General features: G+C 40.2%; 1 protein-coding gene across 2 annotated transcripts in view; it reads right to left on the bottom strand.

The window, feature by feature from the left end:
• Positions 1–1,029: 1,029 nt before the first annotated feature.
• KIAA0586 (KIAA0586 ortholog) overlaps positions 1,030–22,398 on the bottom strand; it is a 104,048-nt gene continuing 82,679 nt past the window's right edge. For both annotated transcript variants that reach the window (XM_042452994.1, XM_042453003.1), the window contains 2 exons: positions 12,405–12,470; positions 1,030–1,416 (listed from right to left, as the gene is read on the bottom strand). In XM_042452994.1, coding sequence (XP_042308928.1) covers positions 1,271–1,416; positions 12,405–12,470 — 212 coding nt within the window. In that variant the 3' untranslated portion in view covers positions 1,030–1,270. The remainder of the gene's footprint in view (positions 1,417–12,404; positions 12,471–22,398) is intronic.

The raw sequence follows: 22,398 nt of genomic DNA on the forward strand, positions 1-22,398 counted from the left end.
AGAAATATATGTAGTATTGTGAAGAACTCTAGAATGAAAAAAAAACCATGAGAGGCAAGGAATTATGGAGAGAAGGCTTTGCTTAGTGGACCCTATTTTTTAAAAAAAATGTATGGCAATAATTTTTACTATTGATTTAAGACTTCAGATTTATACATTGTAATGAAGGAAAACCAAAAAGTTAATATTATTTAGACAGAAATGTTCATATGCAGATATATGCTGCCCTGCTGTCCTCCAGGAAGACCCGCTCAGCTGAGGGAGTGCCTGCCCAAAACCACCGGAACTCAGCTGCAAACACTCAGAGGCATGGCAGAGAGTGGCAAGCTTAAAAATGCTGCCCTGCTGCCCTCCTTGCCCTTTTCACCTGGGCTACAGCTGGGCTCCGTATCTGGCCAGGAGGTGGGCAGAGAGGCGCCAAGGTCTCCTTTCCGCGTCTTTTCCCCCCACCACCTCCAGCCAGTTTTACATCAGTAGACGGAGGAGAGCGGCGGAGGACTCTAACGCCAGCTCCAATGTCTTCAGAACACCTGGCTATACTGGCCCAGAGTTTTATTATTTCAGATATGTAATTGATATTTGATAACTGACTGTTCTTCTGTTGCCAGGGGAGAGTTGGGGATGGTTGTTAGATTATTATGCTGTGCTATGTTATGTTTTGACTATTATTATGCCATGTTATGCATTTTTTTGTGTGCTTTGTATTCTCCATGATGTAATTTGGATTTTTGTGTGTTATTATTCTATTATTCTATAATTGTGCTGTAATTTGGAGGGGTGTGTATATTTTTGTATTGTTTCTGTTGCCTTTACTTGTAATTCGCCTTGATTCCGCAAAGAAAAGGTGGAATATAAGTTGTTGTAGTTGTTGTTATTATGAAGCAGGTAACTGGGGTGGGATTTGCATAAAGCCACTTTCCTACATTTTCCCTATGTGGTCTGAATCTTTTTCTCCTCCCAACATGTAGTGCTGTCAGACAAATCTAATCCACAAAGACGTACAAATATGTCGAAAAAATTAAACTCGTCTTTTAAAAAGAAAATATATATTTTTTATTTGTTTCTTTTAAAAAATGTACAAGTTCACATGCAAGACACACTCACACAAATGCACACATCAATCATTTATGATGAAGAGCAAGCTGATTCTGCATCAAACCACTGGTTCTGGAGAAAATGTCTGCCGTGTCCATTATTTTGAGCCAACAGCTGGGGGTGTTTCCCTCTCCCCACCTGTGCTTTTCTATGCACAAGTGCACAGAAGACTGCTTCAAAGTGTATCTGCTCCAGAAGAATCTGAACTCCCATGGATAGAACTGAAGCTCTGAAGCTCATCATCAATATTGACAGATGGCACCATCACAGACATCTTTGCTGGTTCAGGCAGCTTGCTCAGGTGTGGTGCAGTTTCTGCCACTGAAACAGAAGGAATATTTAGTTCTTTGCAATCCAAACCAAATAAATACAAGATGCACTAAGACCAACAGCTGATTCATCATCGATCTGCAGGGAGAGGCAGGAAATATAAATAAAAATTGTATTATTATTATTATTATTATTATTATTATTATTATTATTATTATTATTATTATTATTATCTTCAGATGAAAAAATATCAGACTTTGTGTATGCATGTCCAGTGTCCATAAATCAGACCATATTTCAGGCATGGTTCGTTCCAAATTTTCCTGGGTGTGTGCTTCAACATGTGTTAGCAACCCACACTGTTTGTGACACCTACAAATAGTGAATACCAAAATTGGAGGATGGCAGCAGGGGGAGAGGAGCACCTTTCCAAAATGCAAAAATGAACTATTACGTTATTCAGCCTTAACCATATCAATCCCAATAATCGATGACTATAAAAACAGTCAAAGAGCATAAGATATAAATAAGGTCAGCCCTCATACCCATGGATCTTTTATCCATGGAGTAAAGCATGCATGGCTTGAAAAGATTCCAAAAAGATATACATTCCAAACAGCAAACCTTGATTTTGCCATTTTATATAATGGACACCATTTTACTATCCATTGTATTTAATGGGAGTTGAGCATCCACAGATTCTGGTATCCCCGGGGGGTGGGGGGGTGGGCGGCCTGGAACCAAATCCTAGTGGATGCCAAGGACCCACTGTAATTCTGCATTCCATCTCTCCAGCCATTTCAAATCATAATTCCAGTCTGTTTCAATGTGACAGGACATGATGATTTCCATAAACAGGGAAGAAAGACGCACACTAGACAAGGAGAAATAAAGCATGCAACTACGAGTTTTTGGCACAAGCAGCAAAACATAATTCATCATTACTTGGGTGTAAATTCTTAGGTCAGCTTCACACATTTATATGACAACGGGCATAGACTGGCAAACATTATGCCTTTAGAATTCAAGGTGGAATTGTTGTGTATGTTAGTGAAGATTACTCTGTTAGTGAATATTATTTTAGCATGCTCTGTACACAGGTCTTGCAAGAGTGAATTAATACATAAAGGATCAAAATATAGTCTTTCAACTTCTTGTATTGAGTAATATTGACTGGAAGATTTATACAAAACATTTGCTAGCCATATTGTTCTGTTTCGCACTGATTTGTGAGTCAACCTGTTCTCTTCCTGCAGCCTCCCCACCCCTTGTTGATAATCTGAACTACCTTCATCCAAAATCAACATCCAGAGGAGGCATTTGTTGCTACATAGAAACACTCTGGCTGTACCCTTGGTATAGTGAGGTTCAACAAAGCAAGAGCAAATTGAGAACTCTGAAGACTTGAATTGCATTCAAGTATGAAATCGAAATCTCTAGTGGCATCTGCACTACTATCAGGACATGCTAAATTAATAATCCACCTCTTCTCATTGACATGCACAGCCAGTAACATTTCCCCTTCAATTCTAAAGGGATAATATTTGCCAACCTCTGCCCCTTTCCCTGCTTAGTTATCTGCTGTGACTATGCAATGGCAACTCAAATTCATTTAGTCTGTTCTAGATTGTGCTTTGGAGACTACTAATTAGCTGATCAGCCTTGGCATGAAGCCTTTCCTCTCTGTGCATCTGCCCATCCATCCCTTTGTTCATAGCCCACCTTTCTCACAGACTGGAACAGTCGTATTCAAGGGATGGAAGTGAGTTAAAGAGATGAAGAATGGGCTGCCTCTCTCTTTGCCACTCTCACCATAGAGTCAGCATCTCCTCTCTACACCTTTTATTTATACACACACACACACACACACACACACACACACACACACACACACCACTATTCCAAAGATCATAGCGGTGAACAGCAAGTAAGCTAATTAGCAAGTAACCTGGCCAGTTCAAATGGCATCCACAGGGCATCTACCCAGAGTGACAAAAGAAGTTGCCTCCTTCTCTTTGAGGCTGGATGAGAACTCCAAAGGAAGGAGTTCTTTATTTATTGCCCAGCTGCCAGCTCTGCCAGGAAGACTGCCATTTCATGTATTCAGCTTAACCTGAAGGGTACACATTCAAAATGGACACCAAGATGCTCAAGGGACACTTTGCTTCCCTGGATAAAATGCCTATCCCTCCATGACACTAAGTAAATATGTATTCTTCCACTAAAACGTGCTTCAATAAAGCCTTGCCATTGCAAGATGTTGGGTTACACTGTATAGTGGACATACAAGGATGCAACAACAAGTGTACAGAAGCATTTACTGTATATATTCGTGTATAAGTCTAGAAATTTAGTTCAAAAAATTGACCCAAAAAACTTGAGTCGACTTATCTACAGGTCAATGTAAGTACTGTATTTTAACTCTTATTTAAAAGAAGGAAACTTCCCCTTGTCAAAGGCGATGGTATAATCTGTCCTAGAAACACCAATCCCCTCTACTATCTCATCCATCCAGCCTTAGGAGTGAGCACAAAGAACTATGTCTGCTGGAATGTTGTAAGTTCTTTGACATTGTTTTGCTTTTCATTGTCATTTAGATCCTTTGCTATATGCCCCTAAGTTTTACCCTTGACTTATCTACGGGTCACAGAAAAATCCATAATTTTGGCCCCAAAACTTGCCCTCAACTTACACATGAGGTCAACTTACAGTCATACCTAAAATTCCATGCTTATGTATAATGGAACTGTCATTATGATGTTCCTGATTCAACTTTTGGGGGTCAAAACATCTCCCAAGGGAAAGTAGCAATTGAGGAGAAGCCTAAGTGCTACACTCCTGTCTTGGCTGTATCTTTTTGCAGTGCTAAAAGCTGTATCCTGCAACTCTTTTCTGCCCTTCTGAAATGATTCCAAAACTCTTATTCGTGCTCTTTTAATATACTCTCTTTCTTTATAGGACAGAATGGCTACTGCTAGCCACTACTGAAATGTAAATTATGCTGGGACTTTATTATCCTGGCTTTCTTTGGACCCAAGGGCTGTTGTAAAAAATAATAAGTAATAAGTAATGAATACTACCATTACTACTACTACTAGGAACAACAACAACAAACTAAGAAAACTGGAACAGGTCCATTAGGTTGCAAGCAAAATCAACACAGAATGAAAGACATTCAAGAAAATGCAAGCCATCAAGTACTAAACATACTGTAGTCCGTTTTGTGATATTCTTACATCAGTGTTTTTACAGCTGTGCTCTGGAGGATCCAGAGTATTCCCTATTTTTTTCTAAGGGGCTCCTCTAAAGAAAATGAGTACTGGCAGACAAGATAGCTCAGGGATGTGATGCTAAATGCATTGACAATGTCTGCTCGGTATAAAAAGTGCTGAACAAGGCAACCGCCATGGCCAGGATCCCATGGGGTCAAACCTCATTCTCTCTCTCTCTTACATTTGACTGTTTCATTACCCATGCAACGAGGTATCTGCGACCATGCAATATACACTGGCAGACTGAAGCCTTCTCCTGCATATGTGCAAGGAGAGAAACAATAAAGAACCTTGTTATACCATAACATTTTACAGGATATAAACTTTCATGGAGTCCAGTCCACTTCAGCTGATGCATGAAAGTGTATCACACAGACTCCAGTGGACTTAGTGCACTACCTGTGGGTTGTCACAGTTTGTGTCACAGAATAGTGGCTGGACAAATCAGAACATTAATCTGATGAAAGAGAGTGTACTGTATTTCTTTTCACATTGCACTATTTGCAATTACAACTGCAACTGGTTTATATCATACAGTGTAATACATATAATATAAAATATATTATTTCCCCATGTAGAAACCTTACTGTTTTGTATTCTGCTTCTCACGTTTGCAATTAACAATTCAGACAAAGGGGAAATAGGCACTAGTCTTAGACGGATTATTTGGTCTGATCTATCAGGCCTCTTGCAGTTTTCTTGAAAACATCACATTGCTTCATGTGGCCAGAGGTGAGCACTGGGTGCATTCTACACTGTGTTCCATACAGGGCCAGAGCTTGGAAAACAGCTTTGAACTGCAGCTCCCAGTACACCCCCTATACAGTACAATGTCAGCTGGGAGTAATCTGGGAGAATAACAGCAACACCTTTTCCAACCTTTGCAAACGGCAACAATGTGGCTAAATCGTCCTGGCCACCACAAAGTCAACATGCCCACTAAAATACACCACAAAATATTCTGCAACATGCAGGGATTCCGCTGCAGACTTACTGATTCCGAGGCCAAGAAATAGCCCTTAAAAGGTTTCCTTCAGAGAGCAAGTTTGAAACCCATTAGCTTAAAATTGCAAACTAAAACTGCATTGCCCTCAATCAAGCTCACTGGCACTCTCAAAGTGTGACAACTAATTTTAAGCTTCATGACATCACTGTTTCATCAGGTATTTCCAGGTTTAGAATGAAAGGCAGACAAACAGACATAATATTCCTAGAACTGAGAGGTTCACTGAAATTAAATCCCCACACCTCCAGTCTTGAATCTGAGGTGGTAACAGCCCACACTGGCTCTGACATCTGCTAACTTGTAGTGTGATACATATTGTGCAGGACTAATTGGAACAATTTTATGTTAAAAACATCAGTCTGGAAAAAGGTAATTTAGAAAGGTTCATCAGTCTAAGTAGTCTGCTGTTTTACCCCTCAAAACACTATTTTAATACTTGTTAATTTAAAAAAAAAAGCCACATTGTTCCCCTTACATATCTTGGCTTTAAAGTGCTATCTGCTTTAACATCTGTATAAAATACATTTGGAAATACCAGCGTGTATGTAATAGTAGAGTTCCATGGATACTCTTCTGGGGGTGCTTTGAGATTCCGGTTAATGAATGCTGAATTACAAGGCGAGTGCTTGCTGCAAACTCTCAAAGGGCCCAGTCACTTGACTCCAAATGACTTTTATCTGGCTTGTATTAATCTCACCGGTTGTCAGAACTTCAGCATGTGCAAGTCAGACACTTTATAAACACAAACCCCTGGAAGCTCATGTTCTCTTGCTTTCATGCTAGTGTGCATGTATCCACATGCACACACACACACATATACACAGCTCTACTTGGCAAAGCACAAAAGTACACCAAATTTCTCACAGCTAGGGCTGTGAGTAGCTTGAAGTAAAGCACAATGAAAACCCCCATGTTGTATTTCATGCATTGGAAACCCAAATTCTAAGCACTAAAATATCTTTGCATAATTTCCTTCAAGTGTGTCTCAGTGGGAATAAAACTGGCATTCAAACAAAGAGCTAGCTCATATGTATTTTAGACTTAAGTTCTCAAATGCAACTCCTAATATTATTTAGTGATTAATCTGATATTAGTGCCCTCCTTTGCTCCCCCTAAAACCTGGTATGTCCCTTCTCCAACCCAAGTGCAGCAACCACAGATATCTTTATCCCCATAGGTAACTTTTTCAGCGACTGCTCCTAAATCATGGAACTCCTTCCCACTGGAGGTCTGCTTGGCTCCCTTTCTGCTATATTTCTGCCAGCAAGGCAAAGAGCTTTTTGGTTTGGCAGGTCTTTGGCTCCAAGTGCCCCAGAAAGGGCTTTTGGTGGTGTGTGTTATTCTCTTATTCCTTTTTAGTATTTTTTTTAAAAAAAACAGAACTACATATTTAAATAGAACTACTTATATAATTGTTTTACAAAAATTATTTATTCAACTTTTGTATCAAGCAGGTTTTAGCTTGTTTTAATTGACGTAAGCCAGTTTGGGACCTACACTGGGCAAATGACAGGATATAAAACTGAATACTGTATATACTCATGTGTAAATCGAGAAATTTTAGTAAAAAAAATTGACTGTGAGCAAAAATAATTAAGTCTCCTGGGATCTGGTAAGTTCTTTGGCATTGTTTTTCTTTGCTTCATCCTTTAGATCCTTTGTTACATGACCCTAAATTTTACCCTCAACTTATCCATGGGTCATATCAAAATCCTTAATTTTGGCCCCAAACCTGCTCTTGACTTATACATGAGATCAATTTATAGTCGCTTATATACGGCACAGAAGTGGGCAGCATATATAAGCGGCTATAAACCGGAATGTAAGCCGGAGTGAGTGCCATTTGCTTATGTCACTTGTGAACATTAAAACAAAAGTGGTTTATTATTTTGAAGGCTTCATATTCCATGGGGCATATGCTTAAACTATTTGGAAGCCTGTACCTCCCCATACAAGCCTGTCTACGTCTTACGATCTTCAGAGAAAGGCTTTCTCTCCATCCTACCACTTTCTCAGGCTTGGCTGGTGAGGATCCAGGAGAGAGCTCCCACCCAAGGGAGGTTTAATCTGCTCCCTCTGTCATCTTTCCACCAACGGGTAAAGAGCTTCCTGTTTAAACAGGACTTACGCTTCAACTTACAAGGCTAGATAGATTATCTATCTATCTATCGATCGATCGATCGAATTTATATCCCACCTTTCACAAAATTGGATTCAAGGCGGCTTACAATAATTTAAAAGATAGAACTAAAACACTGACTACAAAAGTAAAAAAAATAACTAAATATTACTAATATTACAACATCAGTTAAAAATAGAATATGCAACTAGGTGTTCTGTTTTTTGGTAAGAAATATGTATTTTAGGTGCCTTAATCATTTCAATTGTTAAAGTCTTAAAAGGAGTGTTTTAATTGGATGTATGGTCAGTGGTGTCACTACGGTTGGTGTCACCCAGTGCAGTAACTCATGGTGCCAACCCCTATTACCCCCCCACACACACACACACCATGTAGAATTTTAGTGGTTTTTTTGTACTACTGTTACTCATAAATTGTAATACCCGTATATTTTGTAATTCCTGACTGTAATGGCAATAGTTGTGACATGAACAACGAGGAAAATTAAAATTACATCTTTAAATTAAATTATATGCACACCCTAAATGTATTTACAGGTACATTGTTTCATGTAGTTAAAGTGAAAATCTGGTAAAACATGATTGTTTAAAACAAATCTTTAAAACATTAAATTTATTTTAAAAACAACCTGGGCCTCTTTCTCTTCCCACTGAGCCTTGCCGCTTCATACCATCTCTTCGACCTTTTAACGGGACGCAGGCAAATGCCACAGCCCATTTCTGCCAAAAGGCAGATGTTTCAGGAGCAGTGGTGGTCTGAACCTCCTGCACACCTGTGTACAGTGAAATGTTTTAAAACATTTGTACTTTATATTGTTTTAGATCGAGATGAATCCAGGTCCGCAGGATTCTTTTTTGCAGGCCCCAGGGGTCAAAAGTACTAGGGTTTGTATTTTTCACTATTTTCGCCATGATTGGTGGCCCCCAGGGGTCAAAAACAAAATTTGCAAAGTTTTATTTAAAAAAATGACCCAAAATGGCTATTAGCAGACATGAGGTCTATTTTCACCACATTTTGCAGGCCCCAATTTAAGCCCAGGAGAGGCCTTTTTTGAAATCCAAAACATGGTAAAATGCCCCCATATCTCTTAGAAGTGTTTACGGGAACAATGTATTTTTTTGCACACCAGTACAGATGCAGCCCTCCATGTAGTGTCTGAAGCCCATGGGTCTAAGGTTATTTGAAGGATTGTATCCCTCTTTATGAACCCATTAGATATTTAAGATCATCTGGAAAGGCCCTCCTTCTCTCTGTCCCATCACCTTCTCAGGCTTGTTTAGTGGGAACAGGGGAGAAAGTCTTTTTGGTGGTTGCTCCCAGACTTTGGAACTTCCTCCTCAAAGAGGCCAGGTTAGCTCCATCCTTCCTGTCCTTCCAAAAGCAGGTCAAAGCATTTCTGTGCCACCATGTTTTACCAATTAATTAAGGTTGGGCTTTTTATGCTTTCCAGTTCTGTTTGTAAGGTTGGTATACAGTCTTTTTTGTTATTTGTAGTCTTTTAATGTATTTTCATATTTTAAATTATTATTTTGTTCAATTTGTGTATGCTATTAATGCTTTTGTGTGGTTTTAAATTTGCATTTTTTAAACTGTTGTTAGCTGCTTTGAGTCCCATTATTGGGAGAAAGGCAGTATACAAATTAAATAAATAAAACCATCCTCTGGCCTTACTGCCTACTGGAAAGACGCCTCTGGTAGCACAACACAAATGTCGCTCTCTCCAGCTGGTGTTTTCCATTGGTTGACCAGGAAGAAGGGATCCTGAGTCCCATACTCTACCCAGCTGGTACCCAGTTGGTCCCATACATCCCTCCTACATTCTCCAGGAACACTCATTCTACATGATAGATCTTTTAGAACATTCTTATCTGACTGGCGCCAAGCCAGTGCATTAAATGCACAAAGTGACTGCATTCTCTTAAAGATTACCCCTGTCTATCTTTGGATATTGCCCAACCCCACACATGCAGGGAGAGAAAAAGAGAAGGAGAGGGGGAAATCAAAACATCCTCCCCCCCCTTTTTTTAACAAGTTTGCAATGTAGTCCAAAGATAAAATTGCTCAATTCAATGGAAAGAACACCTGGGAAAACATCCGTTGCACAGTATTTGTCTCTTATTAAGAGAAGGGCTGACACAAGTGTCTTGTTTCTTCTGCTGCCAGATTCTGGCTGAATTGCTGACTTCAAAGTTTTCGATGCTGTCGTGTTCCAGCATTTTAGTGCCCCCCAATGGCACTGTCTTAAGCCTGATCCTTGGAGCTTTGAACACACACCTGCAACCTTCTAATTCAACTTTTTAACATGCTTCCAGCAAGGAAGTAACAGCTCTCCCTCCCTCTTTTGCTTTTCTAAACCATCCCTCTATTCCTCTTCTTGGTACTCCACTCCTCTTTCTTCTTTCCTTGAGCTGCAACACATCTGGATCATATTTACAGATGCAATTCTTTTGCAAAATACAGATCCCCTGGCTAGCAATGCTCAGACAGGTCTCGCTGCAAAGAAATATATCTGCATGTGAACATGACAGCTTCTAAAGACATACATGCTGCATTGTGGATGCTATATACTGGGGAGAAATGCTCCTCTCCCTGCTTAGATATCCCTCTACTGTAGACTGTGAGCTTAAGATGGAGGGAAGAGGTCTGCTGCATGAGTAACAAGCAAGATGGAGGGCAAAGAGAAAGAGAGATCTTTAAACAGAGGTTAGATGTGCATCTTTCAGTTGTGCATTGCTGTGTAGTCCTGCACAGTAGGGGAGTTAGAGTGGATGGTCCTTGAGGTCCCTTCCAACTCTAAGATTCTATTAAGACAGTCGTGAAAGAGAAGGTGAGTGCAGGACAGCTATGAAAAAAAGCTTTGCTGAAGAAGCAGGTCTCCAACAACCAAATAAATAAATATGAAAGTGAAGACATCTGAGATAAAAAAAAGAACTATGTGTGTCTGGGGGAGGGATTGTTTACAGGAAAGTAATGTGGCTTGCAGGAGGAATAGAGATAGGAGAGGGAGAAAAGATGTGAAGCAGGAGAGCATGTGGAGTCAGAAAGAGAAAGGGGCGGGATGAGAAATCAGGGAAGAGAGAAACTTCATTTATTTCCTTCTTTCTCTCTCTTTTAACTTACTTGATCTGCATGTAATGTTTTAACTGTATTTGGTTCCTTTTTAAAAATGTATTACTGCTGGTTGCCTTGGGTGAGCGCTTTTTTGTAAATTACATATAAATTTACAGTTGGCCCTCCACATTTGCAGCTTTGTCTTTTACAAATTTTATTATTTGTGGATTTAATTAATATGTTCTCTCTAGGAATCTCTAGGTCCTCCATGATTCTATGACTCTATGGTTAATGTCCACCAGATGACCATAGATTTGTGCTGGAGGACCTAGAGAGAATATTTCTGTAGGCATTTGAAGGTCCTCCACCCTAGAGTTGGACAGGAGAGCCTAGAGATTCAAAGAAAGGTGTTCTCTCAGGTAAAAAAAAAGTGGTTTTTTTATTTGCAGTTTTTCCACTTTCACAGGAATAATCCCTGGATCCCTAAAGTCAGTGAATGTGGAGGTCCCACTGTAATAGATAGGTGTCTTGCCTTCTTTTCATTTGAGGTGGCTTAAGAAACAGGGTATTCTGCCATTGCTCAGAGATGACTGCAAACACATTCTCGAGGAAGACTGCTGGCCTGGCACGCATGGCACAGCACACCCACATTAGTATTCCAGTGGGCTAAGAAGCACTCTGTTGGGTCAGGCCAAAAATTCTGTACTCTGTCTCTCATAGTAGCCAAACACAAGGCCACAAGAAGAACAGGAAAGCTAAAGCACTTCTCCACTCCACATGTTTCTTCTAAAGGCCATCCTTACTTCTCGTAGGATGGAACATCTGGCAGGACAGTCAGGGAAGATCTCAACTCGTACAAATAGGAGAGTAAAGCCATGGATGGATATGGATGAGAAGAGACATGGATGCAGTCTTGGTCTTGTGACTATAAAGCGATTCAGAAATTTAATGAAGCAATTTTGAATTGAGCCTGAAAGTGAACTGGTGGCCTGTGCAGCCAAAATAAACATGGCTGACCATGAACCAACTTCCTTATGGTCTCAAGGAGTCTGTGCCAACTGAAGCATCTGAGATATCTTGAAAGGGAAGTTTCATGCAAAGCTAATTAAAACAAGTCCCCTTGAGAAGTTACAAAGTAATGAATGACAATTGGTGAGGTTCATTTTCTCCAAAAAGAGTGCAGTTATTACACTTAGGCAAAATAGCTTCCTGTCCCTTTCGGAGTAGAGATGGATCTAGCAGCACCTGTTGTGGTAATGCTTCTTGGATTAACTTTTTGAGCCCATCCACTCCAAACAGAAACAGAGACTCTCCCCAGAGCATCTGATCTTCCCAGTTCTTTATGGCTTCACCTTGTTCAGCGTCAGATCAGATTAGGCATTCCCAGTGAGTTGGACCTTCAGAGAAGCCAGGGAGTATCATCTAGCCCACTTTAGCCTATTAGCAACTTCCTCATTGGCTTGGTTAGTCTCCCTCCTTTAGCTAGTGATAGAGGGCAACACTAGTAGAAATGAGGTCTAAAATCTTCAGATTAGGACAACATATTTCCTTAGGGGAATGCAAAACTTACCTGGAAGTAATGATGCAAAATATCCACTGGGTTCAAACTGAGCATGATTAGTATTTCCTGGGAAATCTGCATAAAAGGAAAAATGACATTTGTTTGGGTTATACAGTAATCTAGAGTACCAACAAGAAAAGAAAGAGAAAAATCATAGAATGAACAAGTGTGCTACCAATATTATGTTAAGAAGCTAGAAAACAGGCCTGGACATCTCTTTGCAGTCCCCCAGCAACTTAGGTTTAATAATACAGTGGACCCTTGGAATCTGCTGGAGTTTGGTTCCAGGACTCCACATGGACACCAAAATCTCTGGATGCTCAAATCTCATTAAATACAATGGCATAGTGGAATGGCCTCCCTTTTATAAAATGGTAAAATCAAGGTTTGCTTTTTGGAATTTATGTATTTTAAATATATTTTCAAGCCATAGATGCTTAAATCCGTGGATAAATAGTCTTGGATATGGAGGGCTGACTGTAACAACAACAACAACAACAATTTCTTACCCTCCTCTCCCCATGGACTGAGACGGAGAATGGCAGACTAACAAATACACAACATCAGTTAAAAGCAAACATCAATTTAAAAGAACAAACAAGATCCATTCATATTAAAACAAACCATATTTAAAAAACCATCATTTCAGTTCAAAAATCATCTGGATAGGCCTGCTGGAAGAGATTGGTCTTCAATGCTGTTTTAAATTTGGACAGCATATTCAAATGGTCAAATCTCTCTTGGCAGTTTTCCCACAATTTAGGGGCAGCTAAAGAATGAGTCCTGTGGCTGACAGTTGCTAACCTAGTCCTGGCTGACTGGAGTAATTGTCCCCCAGAGGACCTGAATGTACAGGGTGGATTATAGGAGAAAAGGTGATCCTGAAGGTAGCCTGGACCCAAACCATGTGAGGCTTTAGCTTTCATAGAGGTGCTAAACCTGTGTCGGGACCAGGCTTCATCAGATTGTAGGTGGAATGTTGTGTGACTGAGTGCACTCATTTATTTATTCCCTACACAGCTAGCCTCCGACTCTTTTCCTTGGGATACAAGAACATCTAGTCATATACACCCCACAACTCTAATTTTATATGATACAATTCAGGCTAGCTTAAGGAGTCAAAAGAAGATGTCTGTTCACTTAGCATCAAGATGACCTATTTTGCATCTATAGACGTTTAGAACTCTGGGGAGATTATCTGACACTGAAGATATATGTTCTTATCTGTTATCTGAACACTGGGTGAGATTAGCAAAGCAAGTGGGAAGCCTGATGACTGCTTCCTTAGAGAATATGTACACAGAGACAGAAGACCTTCACTGGAGTCAAAGAATATAGACTTCAACTGGAAACTCAATATCCACTGTAGGATTTGTACTCAAAAAGGACAATTCAATATTTGGCTTACTATGCTAAATTCAATATTTAGATTACTATGCTAAAGCTACTAATTACAACTGTAAGATTTAGAAATTATTTCCAGGAATCTTCCAAAATTCATGGCAAAATTGGACATTTCTAGCATTCAGAATGGCCTACTTTTATCCTCCAAGAGGCCATGGCTGTAGTCATGGAAAAAATGGTCTCCCATGGCCATCATTAATCTTTATTTTTACCAACTCCCCCAACCCACTTTCCCTTTTAGTTCCCTGCAAAGATTCAGCCCAAATGCAAAAGTCCTGCAAAGAATGCACTCGTGGGATGTTCAGTCTCAGCTCTGTCTCCACAGCTGCAGGGCAGCTGTCAGACACACCCATCCCAACCACAGAACCAGTGTGGGCTGCTTGGCAAAAGTCCAGCTTCTGCTTCTGAGCATGGAAAGATAGCTTCTTCAAGCATAATAAAAGGCAAGTCACTTTCTAACCACTTTATAAGAAAAAATAAAATTGCTCCATACAGTCAATTCCATTTTAAGTTTTTAAACTAAATAATGTTATTGTGGTGTTAAAGCCAGTCTTATTACTATTATTTCTATGGCACTGTTACTGTGCATGGTGTTTTTTATAGGATTAATCTTTGTCCCTGGGCAGCTCAGAATCAAGGAACAGATATTGTTGTTGTTGTTAATTTATTTCTTGCCTACCTCTTCCTATGGAGTGAGGTAGGGAACAACAGATTGAAATACAACAGATGAACACATTACATCAGTTAAAAACACAAGATGCCAGCCACAGATGCTGGTGAAACGTCAGGAAGAAACTCTTCCAGAACATGGCTGCATAGTTTTTTGTGGGTTTTTTGGGCTATCATCTCACTGGGTTTTATAACAACATAGCACAAGAACTTTCCCTTCCACAGGGACCAATATGCCAAATGTATCCTTTATTAGTAACAGTAGTAGTAGTAGTGCTATTACTACTAGTAGTATTACTACTATTATCATCATGATCACCACCACCATTAATCCAAGATATCCCAGGATACCTCTGCTCCAAAGAGCTTACAATTTAAAATATGACATGGGAAACAACCAAAAACGGAGAACACAGAAGCAAAGAGATATCGTTTTTCTTGTGCTAAGGACAATACGGAATGGTGAGGCTGGGAGAGAAGCTGTCATGTAGCTGCATTTTTATCCCACATCTTCTGCAAGGAGCTCAAAAAGTATATTGGGGCCCGGGACAGATGGGCCCTTTATGGCGTGGTGGCGGCAGCGCAACTAGGGTTAGAGACTGCGCGGCAACCGCACAGTCCCTGACCCTAGCACGGACTGGTGGCGCTACAATGGTGGCACCCCGTGTACACGGGAGCCGCCATTATGATGTAACGGAAGCATAGGGTCCACATGTCGTGCCATGCCAGTTATGTCACAAGTGCGCCATTGGTGGCGCAAAAAGAACCATTTTTTTCGGGTTCCTTTTACTCCAAAGTGACGGCACGCGGTTTGGGGGCTGAAGCGTTCTTTCGGAGTAAAAACAGGCACCAGCAGATTGCCGTTTCTCGGCAGTCTGTACTGTGCCATAGTTTCCTTTCTGAATGCCTTCAACCACCCTATGAAGAAGGTTGGCTAGAGTTACTGACTGGTCCCTGACTTGTTGTTGTTGTGTGTCTTCAAGTCATTTCTGACTTATGGCGCCCCTAAGGTGAACACAACATATGGGGTTTTCTTGGCAAGAGTAGTTCAGAGAGGGTTTGCCATTGCCATCCACTGAGGCTGAGAGAGTATGGCTTGCCCAAGATCACCCAGTGGGTTTCCATGGCCGAGCTGGGATGATCAGCTGGCTCATGGTCCAAGACATATAGCTTGGAAATGTCATTTTGAAGGGGACAACAACTCCCATAGTCCCCCAACCACCATAACTTTGAGAGGACCTGGGAGTTACACAATCTGCCAAAGGCCACTCAGGCTCCCACAGTGAACTCATGTACTGCTGTTAAACAAAACCAAACTACAGAGAAGTACTTGTTCATTATGACACTGGTTGACCAAGTCACTTGGGGCTCATTCTCACGTATGCTTTTGGGCTTGGTTCACTGTGGACGGGCTGACACAAATTCATCTCTAGGAGAAGAATCAATAACCTTCAAATCGCATATAGTCCTTTAGATCTAACATCTGATGAAAATTATTTTCAAATCTAATCCTGTATTCTCTGTCCCTGGAAGCTCTTCTGCCAATAACTTTAATAAACATTCTCTCTAAGTGCCTACAAGATGTTTTTTCAAAAACAGTGGCTAAAAGCCTTCTTGGAATTTACATGCAAGACCTGAAACACATTTATGATAATGTGAAGAATTTAATGGTGTGAAAAGGTCTGCACCTCAGCTGCTTTTACGGCAGATTGCTGAGAGACTGTCTACTGGGCTATGCGCCAGCACTTTCAAAATTACTCACAAGCATCTGGGACAGTACTGGAAAGAACTGTCAATAAGTGAGAAGTTTCCAATTCTCCTTCACAGATCATGCTACAATGCTGTGAAGGAGGAGGACTACTATTAAAACAATAGGCTGAGAAGATGGCTGTGCTTATGGCTTAACCATTTAGGTAGAGAAAACAGAGTGTAGGAAGTAAGTTTTGTTTTAAGAAATGATACACCTCAAGGCTTTGTGCTGGGGTCTGAGCTATTTATTTAATAAATGATCTAAAAAAAAGATAATTGTAAGATATTGAAAATAGTGAAAACTCAAGAAGACTGTTAAAAGATTGCAAAAATCATCACAGAGAGTAACAGAGTTATAAACAGCATCATGAAAGTAAAGCAGTATTTTTACCTCCCTCTCAAATAAACTTTATTTGAGACTAGGACTTGATTCACCGCAGTGATGTAAACAGGCACCAAGTCAGAACTGATTACTGAAAGTATCAGCTACAGCAATCAACTTGGGGCTCTCCAAAAGTTCCTGATTACCATCTCCACTGAGCATCTCATGGAAAATGATGAGGTTTTAGTCTAACTCATTTAGAAGGCACCAGGTTGGGTGAAGATTGGGCTAAGAAGACATGTTCTCTGAATGACCAAGCAAGAAAAGTCCATGGCATCCTCCCAAACCAACTGTCTATGGAAAACTCAAGTGTTCAAAGAGAGAGAGAGTGAATCCATTGTTGTTAACTGCCCTCAAGTCAACTTCAGCCTGTGGCAACCTTGTGAATGAGGCCTCTTCAGGACTCCTTGTCCTCGACAAACCTACTCACTTCCTGCAGACTTAGGGCTATGGCCTCTGACTGTGTGCACCCACCTGGATGCGGTCTTCTTCTCTTTCTACCGGCCTCTATCTTTCCAAGCACTGTTGCCTGTTCTAGTGAGTCATGCCTTCTCATGACATGACCAAAGTATAACAGCCTCAATTCAGTCATCTTGGCTTCTAGGGGAAAGTCAGCTCCACTTTGTTCTTGTATCTATTTGTATGTCTTTTTGGCTGCCCACGGTGTTCACAGAACAATTCTCCACCATCCCATCTCAAATGAGTTGATTTTCTTTCTATCAGCTTTCTGCATTGTCCAGTTCTCATGCCCATATACAGTGATGGGAAATACAATGGCAAGCTTGTTTTCTGCTGCTCCAGAGAATAGGACCCGGAACAATGGATGCAAGCTACAGAAAAAGAGACTCCACCTCAATATTAGGAGGAACTTCCTGACAGTAAGAGCTGTCTGACAGTGGAACTCACTTCCTTGGATAGTAGTGGAGTCTTCTTCTTTGGAGCTGGATGGCCATCTGTCAGGGGTGCTTTGATTGTAAATACCTGCATGGCAGGAGTTGGACTTTGGGGTCTCTTCCAACTCTATGATTCTATGAACACTCCTTACTCTCCATACCAGAGAGTAATCCAATATGACTTTGGTTTGTCTCATATTGTCTGGATGGAGGCTTTCTCCATCAACCCTCAGGGCTTCAGAATCATTTGACTTCATGTCCTCTACCCCACACCAGGAGAGAATGCTGGGAGGCATCCCATCCCCTGATTATATAGAAATTATTTAGTTAAAGCATTTTTACTCTTCTCTTTTTAAAAAAATTGTTTCCCATCAACAGAAATTTCCACTGTCGTGAAAATAGAACAAAACAACGAACCTTGAACCCAGAGATGCTTGAATGCTGGGTGAATTCATTTTCAATGACTGTTTACAGTTCCTTTCCCATACCGTTTCCTTGGCTTTGGATATGAAGCTTTTATCTTTTCATTGGAAATATTTGTAGCTTATGTTCAGCAATGTTTTATATAAAAGTGCTATATAAGGGAAGGCTCTGAAGGAAACAAAACAAAACAAAACACAAAGATGATGATGGCATTTGTATACACTATTTTTATGGGAGTGAAAGGAGATAGCAGTGAAGCTAACACTTACTGCTCAGGCTTGGGCTGAAACTATGCAAACAAGAAGATGTGTTTTAACTTCAATCCCAGCTCTTTCATCTGTGGTCAAATCCATGCTTGCCAGGAAACTGGCATAGGTTTCTTTCAGTTTTTTTTTTTTAAATAGAAGTTCTGGCCTTGCAATAAAAGCAGCCAAGCAAAACATACGTTTTCTTACTTGCTCGCTCATGTACACACCCAAATTATTGCACTGAATTAATATCTCCAGCTGCAATTCTCCAGTGCTGTGCTTTGCATTCTTTGTCTGGGATTTAACAGTAAATCCACAGTATGGTAAAAAAAACAAAACACTTCCAGGAGCATTCAAGTGTGTGAAAATAAAGGGATTAAGAACATCTCTCTCGTTTTATCCTATCTTGTTTGTTTAATCATTTAAATGTGGGCCCTCCAGTCATATGCTCATAGGGTAATTTATAAGAAAAACAAAATCAACCAAGTAAAACAGGATAAAGGTGAGCAAAGGACCATAAAAAAAGAAAATGCACAGCAAGACAGTGAAGATGAAAAAAAATCTAGAAATCATCAATAAAACCAGCAGAATCCCAAAGGCTGGCTGACGTGTTGCAGTTGTGCGCCTTCATGTCATTTCTGACTTACAGAGACCCTCAGGTGAACCTATCTCAGGGTTTTCTTGAAAGTTTTTTTTCCCAGAGGGGGTTTGCCATTGGCATTCTCTGAGGCTGAGAGAGTGTGACTTGCCCAAGGTCACCTAATTGGTTTCCATATTCAAGTGGGTGTTTGACCCCTGGTCTTCAGAGTCATTGTGCAACACTCAAACCACTACACCATGCTGGCTCTCAACATGTTATTAAGGTATAAGCAAATAAAAAGATCTTAGAATCATAGAATCATAGCTTGACCAATAATAGAAAAATGTCAAAAGTTATGAATCATGGCCATCCAGCCTCTGTTGAAAACCTTCCAACGAAAGAGATCCCAAAACCCTCCAAGTCAGCATCTTCCACTGTCAAACAGCTCTTACGGTCAGAAAGTTCTTCCTAATGTTGAGGTGGAATCTCATTTCCTACAGTTTGACTCCATTGCTCTGTGTCCTAGTCCCTGGAACTGCAGAAAATAAGTTTGCTCCATCTTCAATATGACATCCCTTCAAATATTTAAACAGGGCTATCACTCTTAACCTTCTCTTCTCCAAGTTAAACATACCCAGCTCCCTAAGTCTCTCCTCATAAGGCATCATTTCCAGATCCTTCACCATTTTGGTCGCCCACCTCTACATTTAAGGCTTTTTTCTTTTTTCTTTTTAAAAAAAACCTTTCCAGCTGTTGTCATTAATCCTTTTCCAAATAAGGAAAAAGTCCTCTTTCCTGTATTGTTAGAAAAATCAGAATGATAAACTGTCCCATTAAAATATAAAAAAGATAGAAGAAGACAGAAGAGTGGCCCTGTGAATAATTATTTCTGGGAGCTTTCTAAGCTCTGAGCTAACATACTGCCCAACAGAATCCAGTGACTATCTTTATCTTTATTGCCCTTTGAGCTACTTGAAGAATTTGTCCTTGGCCTAGGAAGGCAAGTTAAGATTAAGGCAATAAACACCCTAATTTAGAGGGTCCAATTTTGACAAAGAAGTCAAATGTACATGGACAGGGAATCTACTTAGGTAAAAATAATCTGAGGAATGCTTTTAGCATTACAGTTTGGGATCACTTCTTAAACACTTCAACAATTCCTTCTTGACAAAGAAAACTGTAAGATAGGAGAACTTAAATAAGTTATCATTTAGCTATGCAAGAATGGTGGAACAAGAATCCCGGGGGTGGTCCATGAACACAAATGGTAATAGGACTGGCACGATTCCTTCCAGAATATTTATCTCATCAAGGGAGAAAATTTTCAGAGCAGATGGATTGTGGAATGGTAGAATATCCTGTTTTCCCCCCATTTGCAATGCTTGCATTCTCCTGCTGTCTGGGAGAGGAACAGAATTATAAAGGCTGAGAGGAAAGAGGAATTCATATTACCTGTTGCTAGCTTAAGAGAGAAAAAGATGCTTTGAAATGACATTGTTGCATCCCCTGAAATTACGCTTACAGCAAATGTTTTCAGAATGTTAAGAATGGAAAAAGGAAGTCACTTAATATCTAAAAACATTCAGCAACGTTCAGGCTCACCATTATCAATATACATACATGAAAAATACCATGCAGAGTCCAATTACTACTCCCTAATCCAAGGCCTGAGGCCAATGTCTTTTCCTAATCTGCGCTGCCCTGAACCTAACTCGAACCTAAAGCTAGAAAAAACTGCCTTTGCTTGGATTACAATCCCCAGAATCAAAATAAAAAAAATTTAAAATCCCAGTATACTAGAAAATGTAGGGAAAGAGCTTGGAATTTGGATTGGCAAATTTTGCTTGTGAAGGTTAAAGAGAGTACAGAGTACAATGAAGCTAATAATGTAATTAAATCCATACCCCGCATATCGAATGAAGATTTTTGAATGTAAACAAATACTGATTTTAATATCTATTAAACCGGGGGGGGGGGACGTGGCACAAGTTATGTGTAACACTATTTGTATTTATTAAAATAATTCAATATAAATAAATATAAACAAATAAAAACAATCCCTGGAATCCCCTGGGCAAGGCAACATGGTCATGATGGTTGGGTTATTCTGGGAGATATATACCAAAAAAGGATAACTTTTCAAAATTTTGCCTGGAACTAGGGCCTTTGGTCCTATGCTGTATATCTGGCAAAGGTCTTAAGAATACGCATTCCCAAAGATCTGCCAATTTAGCTGATGAAGGAAGCACTACTAATTTTTTAAAAAAACACTCTTCAAGTATTCATCCATACACACTAGTTTCCAAACAATTCATGTGTGGTAAACCTGTGAGGTTGTACTAGTGAAACTTCATCAAAGGCTGATTCTGTCCAACAGATTTGTTGCTGCTCCTGCTGTTGTTGCTGGGTTTTTTTGTGTGCCTTCAAGTCATTTCTGACTTATGGCAAACGTAAGGTGAACCTATCCATAAGGTTTTCTTGGCACATTTCTTCAGAGGGGGTTTGCCCCTGCCCTCCTTTGAGGCTGAGAGAGTATGACTTTTCAAAGGTTACTCAGTGGGTTTCCATTGCTGAACCAGGAATTGTTATACAACACGGGCCCTTGTTTACTAGTGAGTTATGTCCTCCTTCCGGACCTCAATACAGACTGATAACAGAATGGCATAAAACTTGAAATGTTCACCTTTAAAAGTAAAATTTGAAAGAAACACAGCTACCCCTGAATGTTTTCTATAATAGGTACTATTATTCACTATATCAACTAAGTCATAGCTTAGCAACCTACGGCCTGCAGGCTGGATCCGGCCCGGCAAGGCCTTGGGACAGGGCCCCAGCCTGGTCCTGCCACCGATTGCCGCCCCCGCTGCAGCTTCCGCGCCGCTCCGGTCGCCATTTTGAGTTCGGCCCCCCAGTTGTCTGAGGGACAGCAACTCTGCCCCTGGCTCAAAAAGGTTGCCTACTCCTGAACTAAGTTAACTTCAATCTTGCTTGACACTTTTGTTTTGCAACTTTGTCACTTTCATCTGAAAAATAACTACAGTGGACCTTTATTATCCACTGGGTTTTAGTTTCAGTACTCGCCATTGATACCAAATACATGGATGCTCAAGTCCCATTATATACAATGGCAGAGTAACATGGAGTTCCTTATTTAAAATGACAAAACCAAGATCGTCTTTTTGGAAAAAAAAAATTAAAAAAATATTTCTAAGCCATTGATGGTTGAATTCATGGATGCAGAATCTGTGGCTACAGAGGGCCAACTGTTGTTACAAATAACTGCACTGCTTGCAACTTGTTCCTTTTCAGCTCTGCTTAAAATAAATAGCAGCTTAGCAATAGCAACTTCATTTATATACCGCTCATACTGCCTAAGCAGTTTCTAAGTGGCTTACAATTACTTCATTATTAGCAAACAATGCACTGGAAAAAGGAAAAAGAAAATGCACAGTAAGACAGTGAAGATGAAAAAAAATCTACAAATCATCAATAAAACCAGCAGAATCACATGAGTTGGCTGATGTGTTGCAGTTGTGTGCCTTCAAGTCATTCCCAACTTAAGGACACTGTTAGGTGAACCTATCACAGGGCTTTCTTGACAATCTATTCCCCAGAGGGGTGCGTTGCTTGTCGAGAATGCCAGCATTTTTCCTTT

The sequence above is a fragment of the Sceloporus undulatus genome, chromosome 1, assembly GCF_019175285.1.
Source record: "Sceloporus undulatus isolate JIND9_A2432 ecotype Alabama chromosome 1, SceUnd_v1.1, whole genome shotgun sequence".
In the NCBI taxonomy this organism is placed as follows: Eukaryota; Metazoa; Chordata; class Lepidosauria; order Squamata; family Phrynosomatidae; genus Sceloporus; species Sceloporus undulatus.